This window comes from Gopherus flavomarginatus, chromosome 2 (assembly GCF_025201925.1).
Source record: "Gopherus flavomarginatus isolate rGopFla2 chromosome 2, rGopFla2.mat.asm, whole genome shotgun sequence".
Lineage (NCBI taxonomy): Eukaryota > Metazoa > Chordata > Testudines > Testudinidae > Gopherus > Gopherus flavomarginatus.
Window position 1 is genome coordinate 12,102,393 of NC_066618.1, and position 21,660 is coordinate 12,124,052.

The following is a 21,660-nucleotide window of genomic DNA, read 5'->3' on the forward strand; positions in this document are numbered from 1 at the left end:
ACTATAATAATAGTGAAAACATGGTGCCGTGGGCTGCCATGCAAGCCAGCTGCCCCAGTAAAAGCCCACTTGTGACACTGGGTATATACTCAAGTTGCTAGTTTACACCGATGTACCTGTCCATGCTAGAATCACATCTTTAGTTGCAGTAGAGACATACCCTGAGGGTGGCAGGCTCCAGCCCTACGTCATTAACTCTCTGGGCCCCATACTCTACTGAGTAGCAATGGGGCCACTCTGGTAAGTGCTCTTCGACGTGACTGTGGCTGCAGAAGCAGACCCCAAGGAAGTCTAATGAACTGCAGCCATCTTCCTCTAAGAACAGTAACAGAAAACAGAGATGGGTGGTAAGTTTCTGTCAGACATTGCGGCAGTACAACTCGAAAACACATCTAAACCCACTTTGCTACATGTTTCACCAAGCTTTATTCAAATAATGATCTAATAATGGTTCCTTTGTTTTTTTCCCAGGGTTTCTTTGTGTCAGTATTTTACTGCTTCTTGAATGGCGAGGTAAGTAGCATCCTACGCTGTTAGTGCAATTAATTATCATAAAGTGTAAGCGGCTTGAGTGTCTGACGTTAGGGAAATGAAATGCATTTGCACTGCAGATCACCTTTGGTACTCTTGAAGACATCTCCATTGATGTGCTTCTGAACTTTACAACCCGCTACATGTTTGCCCTTTGCTTACAATGCCTTTATCACACAGAGGTTGACACCTTAATGCAATGCTGACGTACCTATAGATGCTGAGTTTTATTCTTCACTTGAATAATTCATTGCGTTTAATTCATTGCATGACTTCTGAGCTTGGTCGGTTGTTTGTTTATTTAACTGTGATTCAATGTCTTTTGTGCCACGCATTGGTTAAGAATCCACAGTACATGACAGCACATTTCACATAGGAATTGCCCAACTGAACTGGTCTAGTGGCCTTTTTTATCCAGTATTCTGTCTCTGAGTGGTCCATACCAGATGCTTCAGCGGAAGATGAGGGAGGGGAGCAGCATGGGGAGCAAGGGGGCAACCCATAATGAACAATTGTGGAATAAGCTGCCCATACAGGAAGTTTCTTACTAACTCCTATGAGTTATTGGCTGACTTAGGCCCTGAAGTATGAGGGTTTCTCCATTTTTTTCTTATCCTGCTTACTCTAATGGTGGAGGATCTCACTATTCATATTAATGTGTAATCCTTTATTGAATACAGCTAAGTTTTTGGCCTCAGTGACATCTTGAGGCAATGAGTTCCACAGATTAATTAGGCATTGTGCGTAAAAGTATATTCTTCTATCACTGTTGGATCATGTATGACAACTTTATGCTGCTACTGCACAGAGCAAATTCTCCAGGGGGCCACAGTGGCCTGTTCTGATCACTGCAGTAATGAACATGGAATCTGGCCCACTGATTTCGTTAAACACCCCAGACTCCCACTGACTGGTGCACTATGTTACTATTGCCATGCATATCCCAGTAGCTTTCTACGCTATGGACTGGACCAGGAGCAGGTGGGCAGTCCTTGCTGTGATTTGTTTTAGCAGATTATTCTGGGGATATTTCAGTTTTCTAGCGGTGGGAGCAATATTGCGTGGTCAAAGATGCATCTTCTCTATAGCAGGGTTCCAAGATCTTTTTCCAGAACCTGAGCCAAATTCACTCCTCCTGTAACTCCATTCATTTCAGTGGGCTTACACCAAGGATGACCCGGCCCCAGAAGAGCTACCATATACTTCTCTGTATGTCTTGAAAGCTGTGTATTGCCAGTTCAGATGTGCTTTCCAGATCTGTGTTTTTCCCAACTATGGCTCATCAGTACTAGGGTCCCTATCTGAGTTTCTGTGTCTTTTTATGACTCCTGTGTGTGCCTTGTTTTTGACTGCCTAATCCCCAGTGGGCTTCCTAGCTGTCTCCTTATGAGATGTAACATAGACCAGGTTAGATAATGATACTGACTTCCACACTGTAAAGTGCTTTGAGATCTAATAATGAAATGTGCTACATAAAGGCAAGGTGTTGTTATATGACAAATGCAAACTTTTCATTTGAAACGGAAGGTTCCAAGCAGCATAGCCAACCTAGATACAAACAAGAATTACAAGACATATTCATATTTGCAACTAGTGCTCAAGAGTCTCTTTGGGATTCCGTTGCATGGACGTACTAGGGCATGCCGCATCAGTTGCAGCATTTTGCAGTAGGGATGCAGCAGTGCCTCTTTGTGAAGAGAGAGGCTTATCAGAAAGCTAGCTTGTCAGCTGTGCCATGCTACCTAGGCTGTGGGAGGGCCTGAGTTGTCAAGCGAGTGTGTGAGATGCTTTCCTATCACTGGCAGGCATGACATCCATCAGATCTTCTCACAGCCCTTATTCCGCTTTGTGCAAGCATTCTCCATTCATTTGTGCTTGGCATTACCCAATAAAATGAAAAATAGTTCAGGCTTCTATTAACTTGAATTGAATTCCTCTTGATCTATTAATAGAATGTCACAGATGGGAAAAAAATGCCATTCAATGTGCGGCAGAGTGTAATCCATTTGTTGCTGAAAGGACCCACTGTGTGATCACACTTTGATGCCCTGCACTTTCAATCCACCTATGAGTGCTGATTCTCTTCCATTCTATTAAATCACTTCATTCTGTGCAAGTCAGCTCATCCTTGATCCTTTTATTTCTTCCTTTTTTACCTCCTCTTGTAGATAATCACCTTTCCTTACCCAAATGGGCTGCTCTGAGCCATTGGTTCAGCTTTATTTTAGGTTGGGGCGGGGGTTAATTTTCAGACGAGCCCAAAGATGTGGTGATTGGTACTAGAAATGCAGTTTTACGTTCACGTCTCAAAGTTATCTGGGGAATATGTACAATCACAAGCTAGGCAAAGAACTCCACTGTTAACAAGGAAGCCAAAAGCACCTGTTTGCACATTGTTTATTCCAGTTGCTCCCTGAAATAATTTGTGCTCATGAAAAGAATCACAAGTGAGCTTGTTTCTCATAGAATATGTGACAGAGTGGAGCTCTGGTGACTCTGAAACTGGGCAAAATTGACCTGCTGATGTCCGCTATGAGCCAGTTAAGCTCATACTGTATCTGTTTTAATATAGGGCAGGCAAATCCTAACCTGAGGAGACTTCACTGTGGTAGTCATCCCTGTAATCTTCCCATCTTTTGGGAAACCACACTCCTTTATTAGGATACTCAAGCACTAGCATCTTAGGTGCTTGTTGACACTTATGGATACTACATTCATTCTGTAGCAGCAGTAAGAATTGTATAACACCCCACAGCATCTCCTGCTATGAATAGAATTGTGCCCTGGGATATAAGTAAGGCTCTCGTTGATTTGAGATCAAGGGAAACCTTTCGTATACATCTGAGAGCATAATTTAGCCCTATATATTGTAAGTATAGATAAGAGAATGAGGGAGGGGAAAGGATGGAAGACTATATAATGTAAAACCGGACACGTAATATATTGTTCCATGATCCAGTCCAATAGATTTCTTTCCAGTCGTGTTTGAAATTTAACATGCATCCGTCTTGCCACCTTGACTGCATAATGCGTGTTTCAGTTCTTTGAAATCTTCTTAAGAATGCTTCTTTTCAAAGATAGCTATTATACCTGCTTTCTGAATTTTTATTGTCCATTATTTAAATCCAGATCTAGAAAAAAATTATTGGTAAAGCTGTTTGATAGGTTTAGGCTTTCAAAAGACGCAGCGCAGTTGGAACAATTTGAATCTCAGTGCCTTAGCAGGTTGGCCTAATCATTGCCAAAAGATAGTCCACTTTTCAAACGTATGCTAATTTTTCACGTTAGACTATACTCTCTGTGATGCATTTTTTTTTGGCTGTGTATTACATGCTTATGATTAACCCCTTCCATGTCTAAACCGTGACAGAAAGTAATATCACATACTGCTACATTGTATTGGCCACACCTTGATATCAACATTATTCACGTGTCTACTGTAGAAACGTAATATTTCTCAGTGCACGTGAACAGAAATAATGGCATAAGAATGGAAATAGAGAAATATGGTTTGCATTCTTCTGACATCATCCACATATTTAGTGTGTCATATTTACCCCAGTGTAGATCAAAGGAACTCCATTCAAACTAGCGGAGCTACACCAGTTTACTGAGACCAAAAACATGCCCTCACTGGTTGCTCATTTGATTGATATTAATTACCTCCTTCATTAATCTTGTGATGTTGCTGCACCCACCTCTCTTTTCAGTGACCTCTGTTTTAGAACCTCATTCTCAATTGCTATATGTAAGCTTGTTTATATGGGGGAACTGACCAGGAAAACTACTGTGGAATCAACTATTCTGGAATAGCTTCCTATGTGGACATTCTCTTTTGGAATAAAAGTCATTTAATTCCAGAATAAAATTAATACATATACAAAGCGCAGCAATTTTTCTGAAATAAAATCAACTTTTTTTTCCAGAATCATGTGTCCCTGCCAAAAGTTATTCCAGAATAGCTGATGCAGTCCATTTCTCCATACGGACAAGCCCTATGCCTTTTTAAATGTCAGTTTGTGCCCTGCTGGATTGCTACGTTGCTTTCTGTGACCGATAGGACTTACAGTACCACAGCTCAAAAAGTTGTGTGTGCCCATTCTTGCCCAGACACTATGGTATTGGGAGCCTTATTGTATCCAACAAACAATCATCCCTTAGATCGCCAAGCCCACTTTTAGCAACGACAGGAGTATGTACAAATTATTGCTTTAAAGCTGTTGCAAATCCATGTTCCGATCTGTTCCTCTGTCCCCACAGGGTACTGATGTACTACTGACTGTCTGTAGCAATTCTCAAGCAATATGGACTGGGGATAAAATGATTGAAGTCCCTGACTTGGTAACAATCTGTCATCTGTGAAACTTGCCAGCTGAAAGGGGATTTATCAGGCTAGATGTGTTACGTGTTTGAATACAAAGCTGGATGCTGAAGTGGTTATGGTGGTGTCTGTTGGTCTCTTAGACTCTTCACCTGAAATCATTTCATCCCAAGTTTAATCACTCCTCAATCCTGTCTGCTTTACAAGTACTGGTTATTGCTTTGGTCCTGTAGTACTCTCCAGAGTGCCTGCAGATAGATGCTCCTTCCTCACCAGTAGTACTTTATGCAATTACTTGTGTTATCCATCTCTCTCCTTCATGTAGGCTTTCCTGGTAATTTTCACAGCTCTTCTAGCTGTTTCTTCATTCCCCAGACACCCCTGGAAAGATCATAGAGAAAAGGCCCGGGGAATGCGGTCTCTCCACTCCATCCTTTCAAACATCAGCTGCAACATTTCCAAACTCAGAGACTGTTTGGGATTATTCTGAGAAAGACTTTAAAATGAGGGTCCTTTTGTGCCTGTTTGGAGGATGGTCTCACTGCTTTCAAAGAAGGGCGCATCTTTGCGTGCCTTATTCATCTGGGGACAAGTTCTGCCTTTGTTAGTCCAGAGTCAAGCTGGAGTAACGCTGTTGACTGTAGTAAAATTACTGCAGATTTACACTAGTGTCATCCAAGCTGGATTGGGGTCTATATTTCTCAAAGCTGAGCCTTTCTGTGCGTTGTGGCAATCTTCTGCCTGGATAATCCTGGGCACAGTTTAGCAAAGGTTTGCTAGAAAAGGAAGTTTAAGTGATGCTTATTTTTGCTCATCTCTTCTCTCCAAACTCATTCTTTGTTCAAATGTAGTTTTAAAAAGCCAGTTAAAATGACATTTCAATTCAGCCTTCTGTTCATTTTGCTATATTAATCGATGTTAAACGTGAAAGGCGTAATGTTGGGGAACTATGGATACTAAAAATGGATACATCCTTTCTCTCTCCCTCTGTCTGCCTTGTCTGTTTAAACCATCAGCCTTTTGGGGTAGGGACTGTCTCTTACTCTGTGTTTGTACAGCACCTAACACTCTGGCACTACTCTACCACAAACTATCAGAATAACAAGTGGACCAACCATAAATCCTAATGGAAAATAAAATGGACTCAGGTACAGTGCAGCTTTTCGTGATCCGTATGGCCACTTCTTGAGGCCGTGAGGTTTTCTTGTGCACCTTGCTCATTACAGGTTGCCTCCTAGGAGCTCTCTGGGACTGAGTGATCCAGTACCTTGAGTCTCCCTTCTGCCTTTGATCAGAGGCCAGAAGTGAATTTCCCTTGCCTCCAAGGAGGGCCTGCCAGGGTTGCCCAAATAACAGCCAGAATCCAGAAGCTTCTTAAGAAAAGCAAGTTCATAGAATCATAGACTATCAGGGCTGGAAGGGACCTCAGGAGGTCATCTAGTCCAACCCCTTGCTCAAAGCAGGACCAATCCCCGACTAAATCATCCCAGCCAGGGCTTTGCAAGCCTGAACTTAAAAACCTCTAAGGAAAGAGATTCCACCACCTCCCTAGCTAACCTGTTCCAGTGCTTCACCACCCTCCTAGTGAAATAGTTTTTCCTAATATCCAACCACTGCAACTTGAGACCATTACTTCTTGTTCTGTCATCAGGTACCACTGAGAATAGTCGAGATCCATCCTCTTTGGAACCCTCTCTCAGGTACACCTCTACCCCGATATAAAGCTGTCCTTGGGAGCAAAAAATCTTACCGCTTTATAGGTGAAACCGTGTTATATCGAACTTACTCTGATCCGCCAGAGCGCACAGCCCCGCCCCCTCACCCCCCGAGTGCTACTCTACCGCGTTATATCTGAATTCGTGTTAAATTGGGTTGCATTATATCAGGGTAGAGGTGTAGTTGAAAGCAGCTATCAAATCGCTCCTAATTCTTCTCTTCTGCAGACTAAGCAATCCCAGTTCCCTCAGCCTCTCCTCATAAATCACGTACTCTAGCCCCCTAAGCAAGTTCTACTGTAAGTTAGAAGAGTGAAGGCAAGTGGCAGGAAATCATTTCTAGCCTAAAATCTTGTAGTAACAGTTGGATTAAGCAACTATGTCCTTACGTCTTAGAGTTTAGTGTCTCCTGGGCAGTAACTTAGAGCATCACAAATAGGACCTGTCTTTATTACCACTTCCTTCTTGAGACAGCTCCCTAACTCCACCCTCCTTCTGACGTGCCACACCCGCCAGATCAGGAGTGGCCACCCTGTGGCTCCGGATCCGCATGCAGCTCTTCAGAAGTTAATGTGCGGCTCCTCGCATAGGCACCAACTCCGGGGCTGGAGCTACAGGCGCCAACTTTCCAATGTGCTGGGGAATGCTCACTGCTCACCTTCTGGCTCTGCCACAGGCCCTACCCCCACTCCACCCCTTCTCGCCCCCTCCCCTGAGCCTGCCGTGCCCTCGCTCCTCCTCTGTCCCCACACCCAGAGCCTCCTGCATGCCACAAAACAGCTGATTGGGAGATATGGGGAGGAGGAGCAGGTGTTGATGGGCGGGGCTGCCGGTGGGTGGGAGGTGCTAGGAGTGGGGGAAGGGAACTGAAGGGGGGGCTGCTGCCGTATTACTGTGGCTCTTTGGCAATGTACATTGGTAAACTCCTGCTCCTTCTCAGGCTCAGATTGGCCACCCCTTCCCCAGATGTTTGCACAGAAGGGGTACGAGAGGGGGGAGCTTGACACACAGCTATTGCTTCCCCTTTCCATCCTCCCCCACCCGTTTGCAGCACTCTTTTGGCCCCCTCTGCTAATGTTTTGGGAGTCAGGGTCAGCAGCTAACCCATGTCACTAGGAAGATAACTTTTTCCCTGGTCCCTTTCAAGTCATCTTCTGCCACCATCATACTGCTGCTGTAGTGCTCCATAGAGGAATCTTCACTATACCAGCTAGGGCACTACGGCAGCTGCTTCATATGTTGTGTTGCTAATTCATGCACTATTTGGTGCTTTTCTTAAAGCCCCAGCTACTGGAGGCATGGGAATACAAAAGAATCACCGCTTTCTTTTTTTAAAAAAAAGTTTCTAGCCGTTGTGGTTGTGGAGAAAAACTTGAAAATGTGATAAAGTGTAGCCTAGCAGCTCAGAGAGCAGACGACCTATAAAAAGAAACCCAACTTTATTATTTTTCAAAAAATTCATGGTTTGTGGAGGGGGTAAGTTGACTCATGATTTGTCAGTACTTAGGGTAGGCAGGAGTGTATATTGATCCTTCATATGGAAGCGCTAAGCTATTGAATTACTATCTGTCAATAGTGCCTGGCATTAGATGAAGGAAATCTCTTTTCACTCCTCCGTTTCCTCACGTTTTAGAGTGGGACGGTGCCCAAAGCACAGAACTACCACTGCACCTACAACCGTAGGGCCAGTTATGGCAGGTGTCGTTTCCTTGACTGAAGTGAGAATTGAGTCCTTGGGTCAGATCTCCCCGCTGGTGTAAATTAGCATAAGCTGCATTAATAAGGATCTGGCCCTATGTATCTGAGGGCAAGAAATGGGCCAAATATGGTTCCAGCTAATTATCTTATCTATTTGTCTGGGCCTCTTTACTGTAGTACCCAAGCATCTCGCAATCTTTAATGTGCTTATCCTCACAAGGCCCCAGCGGACAGGGAAGAGCTCCAGCCCTCAATGTATAGAGCAGGGGTCGGCAACCTTTCAGAAGGGGTGTGCCGAGTCTTCATTTATTCACTCTGAAGGTTTCGCATGCCAGTCTTACATTTTAACATTTTTAGAAGGTCTTTTTCCATAAGTCTATAATATATAACTAAATTATTGTTGTATGTAAAGTAAATAAGGTTTTTAAGATGTTTAAGAAGCTTCATTTAAAATTAAATTAAAATACAGAGCCTGCTGGACTGGTAGCCAGGACTCAGGCAGTGTGAGTGCTACTGAAAATCAGCTCAGAATCTATGATAGCCCTGGGAACTGACCCTTCGTCTCTTCAGGTGCTCACTCTGCCACGTCTCACCCGCTGGGCCGCTCTCCTTCCTTTCTCCCCCGGTTACAGTTTGTAAGACGAGAACTTCATTTTGCCACGGCCTTGACACAGATTGCGGATCCATTGGACTGTTAAATGTCTATGCATCGACACTAGGGATGGCTAAAGCGCTTCAAACAAAACAAGCCCTGACCCAAACCTTTGCCCAAAATACTAGGCCAGCTGAATCCAAAGTTAGGTTGTGGTTCATAAGCATGTGGGTAATGTGTTTTTCACACGCAGTTGTGTGGCTTTGTGCATATCCTGGCCTCCCCTGGGATGGAAAGAGCATGAGAGGAGATGACCCTGTGATATTTCAAACCTGACAGAAATCAGGTGGCACAGGGACGGCGCCCCTAAAACAACCCATTTGTTGTTGGGTTGTTGGGTTGTGGGATTTCAGGCCTGCTATTTCAAACCTCCATTAGCAGTCTGCTCTCAAATGTGTAGGTGCAAATTCGCCCCTGGCACAAGGCCTAAATACCACTTACATCCTGAAAACAGCACTCTTGGGGAACGTTAAGTGGTGCCTGGAGCTGAATTCTACCTGTAGACTTTGATGCAAACAGTACTTGCTTATCTGTGAATTGGATTCTGCCCTGTGCGTTTAAATTTTTTTTTTTAATCTGATAGGCAGATTGGATGCATTCTCTGAGAAGCTATGAGTTTATGAAAAATGACACAGCATACACAGATGCCTGCACTTATGTTACAAACCAATTAGCAACAATAAACCTTGATTGCAAACTTTTATATTTGTCAATCACAATATGGATCAAGATGTTCCAGGAAGACTCTTCTAAACTGACTGACAGGTTACAACAGCACATTTAATTTTATGTAACGTTTGTTTAATTAAAGCATCACTGCCCGCATGTGTAGGCGAATTGGCAGGAGGTTGTTCTGGAGAGAACTACTTATCCATGCAACACATCTACAGGGTAGATTGGAGTATATTTTAATTAAAAGAGCTTTATTCTTTCAGATTTTTTTAATTGATGGAGCTCTGGTCATCTTGTACTTCCCAGGGATGTGTTTGACTTCTATATACCTATGTATTTTGGTTTTAATGTATAGCAAAACTGAATACTGTCAGGTGCATGCTTCCACTATATTATATACTTATTGAGTGTGTGTGTATACATATGTATATATAGAGTCATAGATTTTAAAATCAGACAGAACCATTAGATTAGCTAGTCTGACCCCCTGTGTAACACAAACCGTAGAATTTCACCCAGTTACCCCAGTGTTGAGTGCAATAAGTGGTGTTTGACTAAAACATAACTTCCAGAAAGGAAGACCTCAAGAAATGGAGCATTAAACTCTGCAACAGTTTCAATACCTCGGTTCAGCATTGAGTCATGATGGGAATATAAATGCAGATGTTAAGAGCTGCATGGGGCGCTCTTGGTGCAAATGGTATGGGTTGATAGGAATTCTCTGCGATAAGAATAAGCCAAGTGAACTAAACAGAAAAGTGTATAAGATTGTAATCGGCCAGCCATGATGTATGGGTTGGAATGCTGGCCAATGAAGGAGAGAGAAGAACTATATTACACTGCTGAAATAAGCATCCTCAGGTGGATGCAGCGTAAGACGAGCTGGTGACAGCTTACTTTGCTTAAGAGCCTCTGGTGAGGGACCTTGTCGAAGGCTTTCTGAAAATTTAAGTAGACTCTATCCACTGGATCCCCCTTGTCCACATGCTTGTTGCCCCCTGTGAGCTTACCGATCCTGGCTTTGGACTAGCCCTTAGCATGCTTTCGAGGTGCTTTGGAATCGCAAGCCTGCAGGTCTCTCTCAAAAAGCTGTGCTCGGGCTGCACCACCAGTTAGTGGCTCAGCGCAGGGGGCTCCGGGTGACTTTCTCTGGCCTATGCTATGCAGGGGGTCAGACCAGATGATTGTCACAGTTCTGTCTGGTCTTGACACCTGAGGCTGCAGAAGCCTCTCTCTAGCGTTGCTGTTGAGCAGACACTGTAGGAGCCAGGCTCCCAAGAGCCATGGCACTGAGGAAAGTGCAGGATGGTGCCTATCTGAGACCCACATCCCTTAGGGGGCAGCCCAGCAGGCTGGCACGATGGGAAACATTACCTCCAGGAAGGCTTGGCTGGCAAACACTGTGTCCCAGAGCTGGGATCCGCTGATGCCCTGGAACAGAAGAGTGTGCACTGAGAAGCAGCTTTTCAATCCACCCTAGGCTTCCTGCCCACCCCTACAGGCCACGCTGTGCAAGTGCCGCCATGCTGCCTGCAGGCCGCCATCACGCTGTACCCATGGGCTCCACAGACAGAGAACGCTACAGGGAACACTGGCTGGGTGCAGTCACATGGCACAGGTACCGCCACGGTGCACCAATGGGCCCTGTGCACAGAGGGCTGCAAGAGATAGTCGATTTCCTGGCTACCTGCAAAGGGAAAAGGATGCTGGTTTCTATATGTCATACCCAGGTACCCAAGGATTCGGTTAGGCCTTGAGACAATAAACCACACTAGAAAAGGTATCCCATATACCATGGTGAGAAGAGTAGTATGACGGCTTGGCTGGATAGATAGAAAGGGAAGGCATTGCACCTGGGGCAGGTGACATACTGAAATGTAGGATCTTAAGGGACTTCAATAGGTCATCTAGTCCAGTCTGCTGCACTGAGGCAGAACTACCGATTATCAAGACTGTCCCTGACAGATGTTCATAATCTCCTGGAGGCCTTGCTTACACATTGAATGGGAGAGGTGACAAAATTGAATCCTGCTGTATCCCACATTTGAGAGTCCATGGGGAAGAAAATAATATACTCAATACCCCCCTCTAGGCTCTGCCAGAGGACCCCTCTCCTCTCCAATGAGGAACTGTAAGTGAGTGGGCTAACCTACTCCCAATAAGTGGTTTCAAGGGCTGCTGATAGATCTGATAACACCAGTGTGGGTGCTTTTTCTGGCATCCATCTTCTAGAAATGGATCATCAGACAAAAATGTCATGCTCCTCTCCAAGTCATAGCTTGGTCTCAAATGTAGCTAGTAAGGATCCAGGAGCTTCATAGACTCCAGATGCAACCAGAACAGCCTCATAACTATTGTCTCCATGATCTTCTCTAAAAAAGGGAGTTCTGAAACCGAAATGATACTTGGCAAGACTGCCAAAGTTAAACGGTGCTTTCTTGTATCAGGCCTAAGTACTGCTAGTTAAAGTCAGCTGGTGTCTTGCCTCTTCAAAAGGAAGCCTGATGGGAAACCCTCAAAGAACCCAGGACAAAACTGTCAAAAGCACGTCAGTGACTTACAAGCCTAAATTCTGTTGACTTTCAAAACATTGTCCCCAGTGCCTTTATGGAGTTCTTTTTTCAGCCTTGAGGTATGTGGGTCCATTCACAAGCAATTAGATGCTGAATTCCCAGAATATTTTCTGCCTTGTTAAGTGAGGCTAGATAAAACTCTACTAAAAGAAGATTGAGCTTTTGCCCTCTTCTTCTCCAACGCTGTCTACATGGTGTCAGCCTGACCACCTCGAATACAGTCTGTCTCCTCCCAAATGAAAGTCGAAAACATCAGAAAAGAGAGAGAAACTCTGCCCTGTTTCACATTCTGAATGTATCAGCCTGTCCACTACAATCTGTTCCACTCACCTAGACCTCATGGATGTGATGGTAGAGGAGAAGATAATATCTTGGACTCCCCCACATCCACAGCACAAGAAGAGAAAATCTCTCCTGGCAACTATTGATCAGACTCCAAATGAGTTTTCCACCAGTGGGACTAGTCTCTGACCTTGCTTCCTCATCAGTTGTATGATGGAGACAAGAGGACCTGCTAAGATGGTGAGGGGGAAGGATATTGTCTCTTGCAGATGCCAGTCCATGTATGCTTGTGTTTCAGGGTTTTATAATATCTCAGAAAGCCATCAGAGGAATCGTTGAAGGATTGAGAAACACAATCCCTCAAATTCTGGAACCCTTTGGAAGGGTGTTACCAGCTTTCCCGGGAGAATAACAACTTCATCCCCATAAAGTAGTGATGGTACAATAGAGTGCCACAGAATAGATGACTTAATAAATTGATATCACCAGATTAAGAAATTACATCATTAGACAGATAGACAGGTGAGTTAGCCAGGAAGGATAATCAGAGAGGATTGGAATGGCTAATCTCATTGGCCTGGGAGTTAGGTATAATGCAAGGATAAATTTGTCCAATTTTTGGATTCAGAGCATCTTCCCCTTTTAGCCCAGGCACTATCTGTCTCACACAAACTATTAAGCTAAAAGTGGCCTATTGTGAATTTATCAGCTTGGAAGCCTGTTCATTATAGCAGCCAGCTATGAATCACCATCTAAATGGTTAGTCATCCACCTGGCCATCTATCAAAACAGTCTTCACAATATTCATTCTGAACCTGAGGGACATGCATTAGGAGTGCCTCAGAACCGCTGAATGAATGTGACTCTGTGGATGGAGGTTTAATTGTGTATCTAGTACTGGTTTCACTGCCTGATGGCTGGTGGCCTACAAAGAGAATGCAGGCACTACTGTTGGAGATTACCCTTTAGTGCAAGGTCATGCAAGGGACAAAAATCTTCCCTTTCAGGCCCTAGAGTAGCAGCACTGCCTCAGTAACCTCTCCTGCAAATGAAGGCATGACTGCAGCGTGACTAAGAACACCCATGCCAACTTTAAATCTAGCCTGTGTGGATAAGAGAAGTAGTGAGCCCACACCACCCCATCTTTTCTGTCCTAGTACAAGCCCGCTGCAGACCCTAGATACATACTCAGGGTCCGTGTCACTACATAGTCCCTACTACTGTTACTCACACTAGCTAGATTAAAGCTAAGGCAGGTGTAGCTACCTGTGCTGCAATCACACCTCCATTTACAATGTAGACATACCCTAGATCCTGCCTCTCCCCTAGACAGAGTTGTTGTGACTAGTGGAACCCCAGCCCTTGACCCTGTAGCTCCAAACTGTACTAGGGTGGACAGAGCATGATGGCCCAAAGGAGGTGCCAGTGCCTGGAGTAGGCTTCCTGCATCTTTGGCCCCCATGTGTGGAACTGGGCCGGTCCTACTGTCTGCTCCTGTGGAGAGGTGCTGGGTTTGTCCTGATGTCTGCACCGTGTGCTGAGTGTCCTTAAAACTGTGCAAAACCCACACTGTCTTCATGAAGATTTTCATGCATAGAAATACATCGCTATAGTTATCTTAGAAAATAAACCCCAGCAGTCCAGTCTGATTAGTGGCAAACATGCATCCATTCATTACCAGGATTTGCTAAATTGGTGCCAAAAGGCTAGTTTCCTGAAAAAATGATTGAATTGTAATATGATGAACTGGAAAAAAATATTAGAAAAAAAGGGAAGAATGATGCAACATCAAATTCTTGGGTCACACCGTCTGCAGACATGAAAAAATGGCCATGTGAGCTGCTTTTCATAAGATTAAATAATCAATTGCAATATCTAATCAAGGGCACCTTTAAATCGAGATGATGCCACAGTCCACGTAGCTCTGACCTGTCATGTGTGCTGTTGCCTTGGGCAGTAGACTGCTACTATTTGCAGCAATGTATCTTTACTACATGAATGTCCTTAACTGATCCCGCTGTTGAGCCTGAATCAGTGTGCTTGGCACACCCATTGGCTCTGATGACATGAGATTGTCTTTCATCACAACAGCAATGATCTGCACTACCGAACAGAAGACTTGGGGAGCTCCCAGGACAACTGATTCCAGGGAAGCCACGGAAGTGTATGCTCATCGACAAGAGCTAGTGAACGTTTCAGATCTAATTGCACTTTTCCTTGTTTGCCTAATTAATGTACTTTTTGTCTAAGGCAGGTGTAGCTACCTGTGCTGCAATCACACCTCCATTTACAGTGTAGACATACCCTAGATCGTGCCTCTCCCCTAGACAGGGATGTTGTGACAAGTGGAACCCCAGCCCTTGACCCTGTAGCTCCAAACTTTACTAGGGTGGACAGAGCATGATGGCCCAAAGGAGGTGCCAGTGCCTGGAGTAGGCTTCCTGCATCTTTGGCCCCCATGTGTGGAACTGGGCCGGTCCTACTGTCTGCTCCACTTGCCCTTTACACGGTTTAGAACAATTGAACTTGACTGGTCAGTTGACAGAGAGTTTCATTTACTGCTGATGGTGCATTGTTTGACATTGTAATGTTGCAGGGAACTATTTCAATGATAATTTTAATGGGAGTTTTAAGCCAAACTTTATATTTTGAGCATAAACCAAGAATCCAGAATCAAAGACCTGCTTGTTTTTCTAATTCCTGTAGGTCCTCAGTTACAGTGGCGAGGGACTTAAACGGACAGACAGTGTACTGGCAAAAAGAGCCCGCCTAACACCCAGACTGCTGCAGCTGCAGTCAACGCAAATAAAGGAGTGTCAATCTAGTTGGGTGCCGGGAGAGATGAAAGAGACACTAAGGACATGTGTATACTTACCTCTGGAGCGATTGATCCAGCAGGAGTTGATTTATCGCATCTAATGAAGACGTGATAAATCAACCACCGAGTGCTCTCCTGTCGACTCCGGTACTCCACCGAAGCAAGAAGCACAGGCAGAGTCAACGGGGGAGCATCAGCCATCGACCTACCGCAGTGAAGACACTGCGGGAAGTAGATCTAAGTACGTCAACTTCAGCTACGTTATTCATGTAGCTGAAGTTGCGTAACTTAGATCAAATTTCCCGCCTCCCCCTGTGTAGACCAGGCCTAACTGAAGATTTAGTTAATAGCTTTGATTCTAACCTAGAGGATCTTCCTACATAACTGTCATACTCTCCTCTGTATCTCTTTGGTGCATAGAGAGAATGATGAAAAAAGTCAGAGACTTGGTGCCGCACAACTTGTCCTCTCCCCTAAGTTACAGAGTGAATTTAATGGAACTTCCACCCAGCTTCTCCAGGAGTCATTGCTCAAATCCATTTGTTACCAAAAAGCCAAGTTGCAAATTCAGTTATCTCAGTTCATAGCACAATGCTGGGAACCAGAACATAGCAAGAGCTCATTCCATGCAGAAGGCAGATGGAACTTGTTAGTGAATTCATCGCTTGGACTTGTTTTTATGGAAACATTGCGATAACTCTTGGCCAGAGCCAAAGTCCATTGAAAATCAGCATGAGCCTTTCCATTTACTTCAGTGGCCTTTAGACCAGGCACTCTGAGTCTAGAAGCTTTATCCACCTAGCCACTAGCAAAGCAACATTGAACAGTCTGGAACCATATACAATCAGTACAATGGTCTTTACTGTGGTCATCCCAGCATAACTACTGCAGCCTGCTCCTTTCTTATCTACCCAACCCTATATCACCTCCCTTCTATCCATATGAAATGCAGCTGCCAAGATCATTTCCCATTGTTCTCACCAAGCAGCCCCTTCTTTGAATGCATCCATTTGCTCCCTCTTTTCCACCAGATCATGTTCAAGCTTCATGTCTTCAACCCAAGGCCCTTCCCACCCCTTTACCTACTGTATTATTATTTATGGGTTTTGTCCTAGCATCTAGAGGCCCCAAGTGATTGCGTTCCCACCGTGTCAAGGATGGTACAAACATATCTAGTTTTCTTTCATTCTGCCTACGACACATGAAACGTCCTCCCAAAACAGATCTGTAAGACCACTACACTCCTCTATTTCCACTTCTTCCTTAGCACAAACTTCTACTTGATAGCTGCAAGAAATTAGCCCACTACTGTGGTCAAGGGAGAGTACTGCGGGTTTTATCCCTCTCTCTTTCACTTCCTTGACGGTGCACATGGCTGGTAGTGGGAATGGAGGTGTCCACAGCAGTCTCTCCAGTAAAATGTGCTTCATAGTATGCAAAGGTTTGAGAATGCCTGGGGTAGGCCATTCAATCAGGAATCAGAAACCATAACCAGGTGACTTCCGTGACCAATCCCACAGCCCAGATTCTACAAACTGAATAGTGGAATACCCACAAAGAACAAACCCATTGTAACCCATAGGCCCAAATGTGTTGGTAAATGGTATTTGACAAACAATTCCAAGGGATGAACAAATTCAGGAAGGGCATGATCAGTTCGCAATTTGCAAAGGGTAGAAAGGGTCAAATCACATGAATAAATTGTTTGCAACAAATAGTTTGACCAAACAGCTGGAGCCTGGAGAACTGAACTCTGTGATCTAATAGCACAGACAACCTCTCTTATCTCAAGTGATTGATGCTTATAGAGACAAAGGTGCTAATTTCTCTTTCTCCAGGTGTTTGTGTGCGCTTCAGCCATTGATGCTGGTGTCTGTGTATTTATGCCTCCCTGTGTGCTATGATAGGCTAGCGTTGTGAATGTCAGGTCATTGATATACTAATGCTGTTGCTAGGAGCTGATGATTGACTCCAGAAATGCTAGATAGACAGGCACAACATCTGTTGTAAAGAGATCAATTCAGATGTCAAGCAGATTATTTGTAAATGTCGGTGCTATTTTTCTATTGTCCTCTCACCATGCGCTTTATTAGTTGTTTTTTTAACATGCTGCTGTACTCGCCTCAGCTATTTTTTCCCTGAAATACTCCATACATAAGTTTGGTTTTAGCTGAGTGCTGCCAGAGTTTCAGTTCTGAGCATAGTGAGGAGAGGTAAATTTAGAGTTACCCTCTTCTGCTTGGGCTTTAGACACATGGGGCTAGATGCACAACAGGACTGAGGCACCTAACTGCCACGTTAGGTACCTAAATCCCAGGAACAGGCCCCACTGGGGTGCACAAAGCCCCCCCTCGGCTGCCCCCCAAACGCCATAGGTGAATAAACTCATGTGGTGCCTAGACTTTTGCAATAAAAGTTCCCTAGGTCCCTATGTTTCACCTCCGAGCATGCACATGGCCACCTCATGCCAGTTGGCTGGACCCAGAGCCCTAGCACCCTGCATGAACTGAGAGAAGACAGCTGTTCACCAAACTCTCCTGTGGGACCTGATCTCATAAAAGTGGTCAGACCTCACCTCCTGGAGCAGGCCCCTAGAGGGTGAGCTTACACAAACAGCCAGAGGAAGAGGTGATGCTGGCACCCACCTTATAACTTTCAGCCCAATGGTTACAGCACTCACCTGGCATGTGGGACACCCCAGTTCAAGTCCAGCCATTGCCTGCAGAGAAGAGGTCTGAACAGGGATCTGTCCCCTCTCTAGTGTGTGCTCTAGCCACTGGGCCATGAGGTGTTCTGATATGCGATGCCCTCAATCCTCAGCACTGTATAAATGATGAAGCAGGGAGAGCAATTCTGTAGGCTGCTGGTTAGAGCTCTGCCCTGGGAGCTGGCTGGCCCAGCATCCAGTCCTCCTGCTCCAGTGACTTTTTTTTAATAATCCAGCGTGGAACAGCTTCAACAGGAGAAACTGGGGCAGCCCCACATCAGGATATCCCGTAACCCAGGGGTGAGGGTGCCCCTTTGAGAGGTGGCAGATCCCAACTCACATCCCTGCTTCCCCTCCAGTGGAAGGGGCGACTTGACCCAGGTGTTTCCCACTGTAATCACTGGACTGAAAGTGAGAAGGTGGACAGTGGCATCGTCACCTCCTGCTACAATGACGTAAGTGCCTAATGCCCAGAGAGGGTTTGCAGCTGAGAGTCCCAAACTCAGGAAGGCGCCTCGCAGCAGCCCAGGCTTTAGGCACCTATCTCTGAGAGGACTGAGGCTTATCATGTATCCTTCTCCTTGGCATCTCCCAATGGCTAGCTGAGGCAGCTTCTCGCCTAGTGTGTTGGCTTTTAGGAATCCCATTCTGAGGCGCCCGTCTCTCTCAATTCATGGTAGAGGGAGCTTAGGTTTGTGAATCCCAGTAATTGTCCAGATGCCTAAAAGTTAGGCCTGGTGATGCTCAGTGGCACCATGTCTACTCTTCCTTGTAACTCTAACCCATGCTGGGCATCACTAGATTCAGCGTGGCACTGCCAAGTGTGTGTCGGCTCATCTCCTTAAACATGCAGCATATTTACACATGTATGGCCCGTAATGGCAGCTTCAGCTGTACAGCTCGGCACTGCTGTTATTGCCCGTTGTCCTGTCTCAAACTTCTCAAGTAAAGAGCAGTCTCGTGAATGCATGCAAACCACTGCTTGTTCAGATTCACGTCTTTATCTCCAGGTCACTCTATTTGACTTGATTGGCTTGAAGTTCAATTGATAAATCTAATCTGACTTCATTATCCAGGTAAGTATCTGGTCAAAACAGATTGCTCAGAAGCATATGGGACCATTAAATAACTCATCATTTTCATGACCCACCAGAGTGCTGCTCTGCAAGCACCTGGGATGCATTAGTTATGTCAGGACTGTCAAGCTGTCTGTGAGATAATTATCAGGCTACACAGTACAGCCACTTGAAGGTCCTTCTGTATTACGGGGGGTGAAATTCACTGATTGGGTGGGCTTAAGTGGCACATAGGCCTTGTGTTGGCCTTCTGCACAAGGATGGATTTCACTCCGGGAGGAAACTCTTCCCTAATGAAACCTCAGCATCTGGTGATATTTTGTCTATGTGTGTGTATGGAATGTGCAAAGGGAGGTCTCGAATGTGCTGCAAAAGGAAGGAAGGGGAAAGCCCACATTCAGTTTAGGATAGTTCCAACCACCCCATTACCCTGTAGATTCTGTATGACCACAGCACATTTGTGTGCCATCCTTGTGTTATCACAGAAATGGAAGGGACCTTGAGAGGTCATCAAGTCCAGCTCCCTGCACTGAGGCAGGGCCAAGGAAACCTAGACCATCCCTGGCAAGTGTTTGTCCAACCTGTTCTTAAAAACCTGCTGTGATGGGGAAGCTCATATCATTATTGTGTGTGTTCATCTAAAAACAGAAGGGGAAAATAACCCTTCACTGCTCTATATTGAACCACCATGGGCTGCCTACAGGCAACGTCAGAGGCATAACCAAGCCCCCAGGTTATGGCTTGACTTTCTCACCACTCTGTGTCTCTGTAGCACACGTCAGCATCTGTCTTTCTGCTGCTCCCATAGGCCAGTGGGCTCTTTTTGTACAACACATAGTTAATAAAAAGACCTAATGAATCAACTAACCATTATTGGCCTGCTTCTGACATAACTGCAGAAGACCTACTCCATAGAATATCAGAGTTGGAAGGGACCTCAGGAGGTCATCTACTCCAACCCTCTGCTCAAAGCAGGACCAATCCCCAGACAGATTTTTACCCCAGTTCTCTAAATGGCCCCCTCAAAGATTGAGCTCATAACCCTGGATTTAGCAGGCCAATGCTCAAACCACTGAGCTATCCCTCCCTAGGGTGAGGGAGGCAATAGTCTATTTTATATGGCTAAAAATCACCATTTCATAATTCAAGTCTCTTTTTATGATGTTTATGGAAATTAGACTAGGAAAACAGGGAATGTGGGTAGAACCCAGTTTGTAGTATGTGCAAGTTTTGGAGTGGGCAGCAGCTTTCAGGGACACTTCAAGCTCACGCTGTTGTCTGACGACGTTTTACCTACGATTGTTATATACAAATATTATGATTTTGTATTAGGGCGGCACCTAATGTCTTCAAAAGAAACCAGGGCCCCATCATGCTGGTGCACACACGGAGTAAGAGACAGCCCCTCTTGTGAAGAGCCTACACTCGAAATAGACCAGACAAAGGGTGGGGGAAAGGGAAGCATTAGCAGCCCTTTTACAGACGAGGCACAGAGACACTAACTCATTGTCCAAGGTCACACAAGAAGTATGTGGCAAAGTCAGGAATCGAACCCAGGGATCAGACCCTTTTTGCCACCTTATACCTGATAAAAGGGTTGGAGTGGCATAAAGAAGCTCTCAGGGTACATCTACACAGCAGCTGGACACATGGTTGGCCCATGCCAGCCAATTTGAGCTGCAGGGCTGTTTCATTGCTGTGGAGACTTCTGGGCTCGGGCTGGAGCCCAGGCTCTGGAGCCCTCCCACCTCACAGAATCCTAGAGCCCAAGCCCCATCCTGAGCCCGGATGCCTACATTGCAATGAAACAGCCCCGTGAGCCTGAGCCGGCTGGCACGGGCCAGCCACGGGTTTTCCACTGCAGTAGACACATACCCTCTCGGCCCTGGTCCTGGCTGCAGGAGAATTTCCCGGCTAATGCACTGTGGAAGACAGCTGAAAAACAGCCTTCCACTTACCCGCTCATAAGCGCTAGTGGAGGTGGGCACCGGGGCCGAGCTGATGGTGGGGCATGTCAGGAGAAGGGCCACACCACGATGGCATTTCCAGGTAGCACTGCAGCCCTTAAGGCAGCCACCCTGGGAGGTCCCCTGAGCTCTCTAAACTATGTCAGGTGCTGCAGGAAAGTTAAGGATCAGAGGGCACAAGATTGGCTTTAAAGCCACCATCGCCCCCCTCCCGTGGGCTGCAGAGTCTCTTAGAGGCACCACTTAGGACTGACCCCAGATCTCTTCAGTGCCAGCCCAGTGCCATAACCATACGGCCATCTTTCCCCTTCACCTAAGGTGACTACAAGTGAAAGGATTTAGAAGGCAGATCTATCTCCAGATCACTTCTGGTCGTGATTCCTCCTCCCTTCTCCCTCCCTCCCCCCCGTCTGCTGTATAGCCAGAGAGTCAGTCTGTTGCCCTTGTAGTATGTGTGGACATCCCATGCAGCAGCAGAGGACTGGAAAAAGTTGTTTAAAAAATAGGAAAGTCAGACTTTGTGTGTGAGCTGGGGCGAGCCCCGTACCCCCTCCAGGCCTGAGTTCCCCTTCTGTACAAGGAGGACAGTATCACTGCCTGCCGCACCAGAGGTTTGTGGAGTTAAATACAACAGAGATTATGATTAAG

General features: G+C 45.5%; 1 protein-coding gene and 1 long non-coding RNA gene across 3 annotated transcripts in view; one reads left to right on the forward strand and one right to left on the reverse strand.

Annotated features, from left to right (window-relative positions):
- The window catches only part of LOC127045963 (uncharacterized), a 593,465-nt gene that overhangs the window by 431,848 nt on the left and 139,957 nt on the right, over positions 1–21,660 (reverse strand). The gene's annotated exons all lie outside the window — the stretch shown is intronic.
- CRHR2 (corticotropin releasing hormone receptor 2) overlaps positions 1–21,660 on the forward strand; it is a 199,314-nt gene that overhangs the window by 175,906 nt on the left and 1,748 nt on the right. For both annotated transcript variants that reach the window (XM_050942736.1, XM_050942737.1), the window contains one exon: positions 472–513. In XM_050942736.1, coding sequence (XP_050798693.1) covers positions 472–513 — 42 coding nt within the window. The remainder of the gene's footprint in view (positions 1–471; positions 514–21,660) is intronic.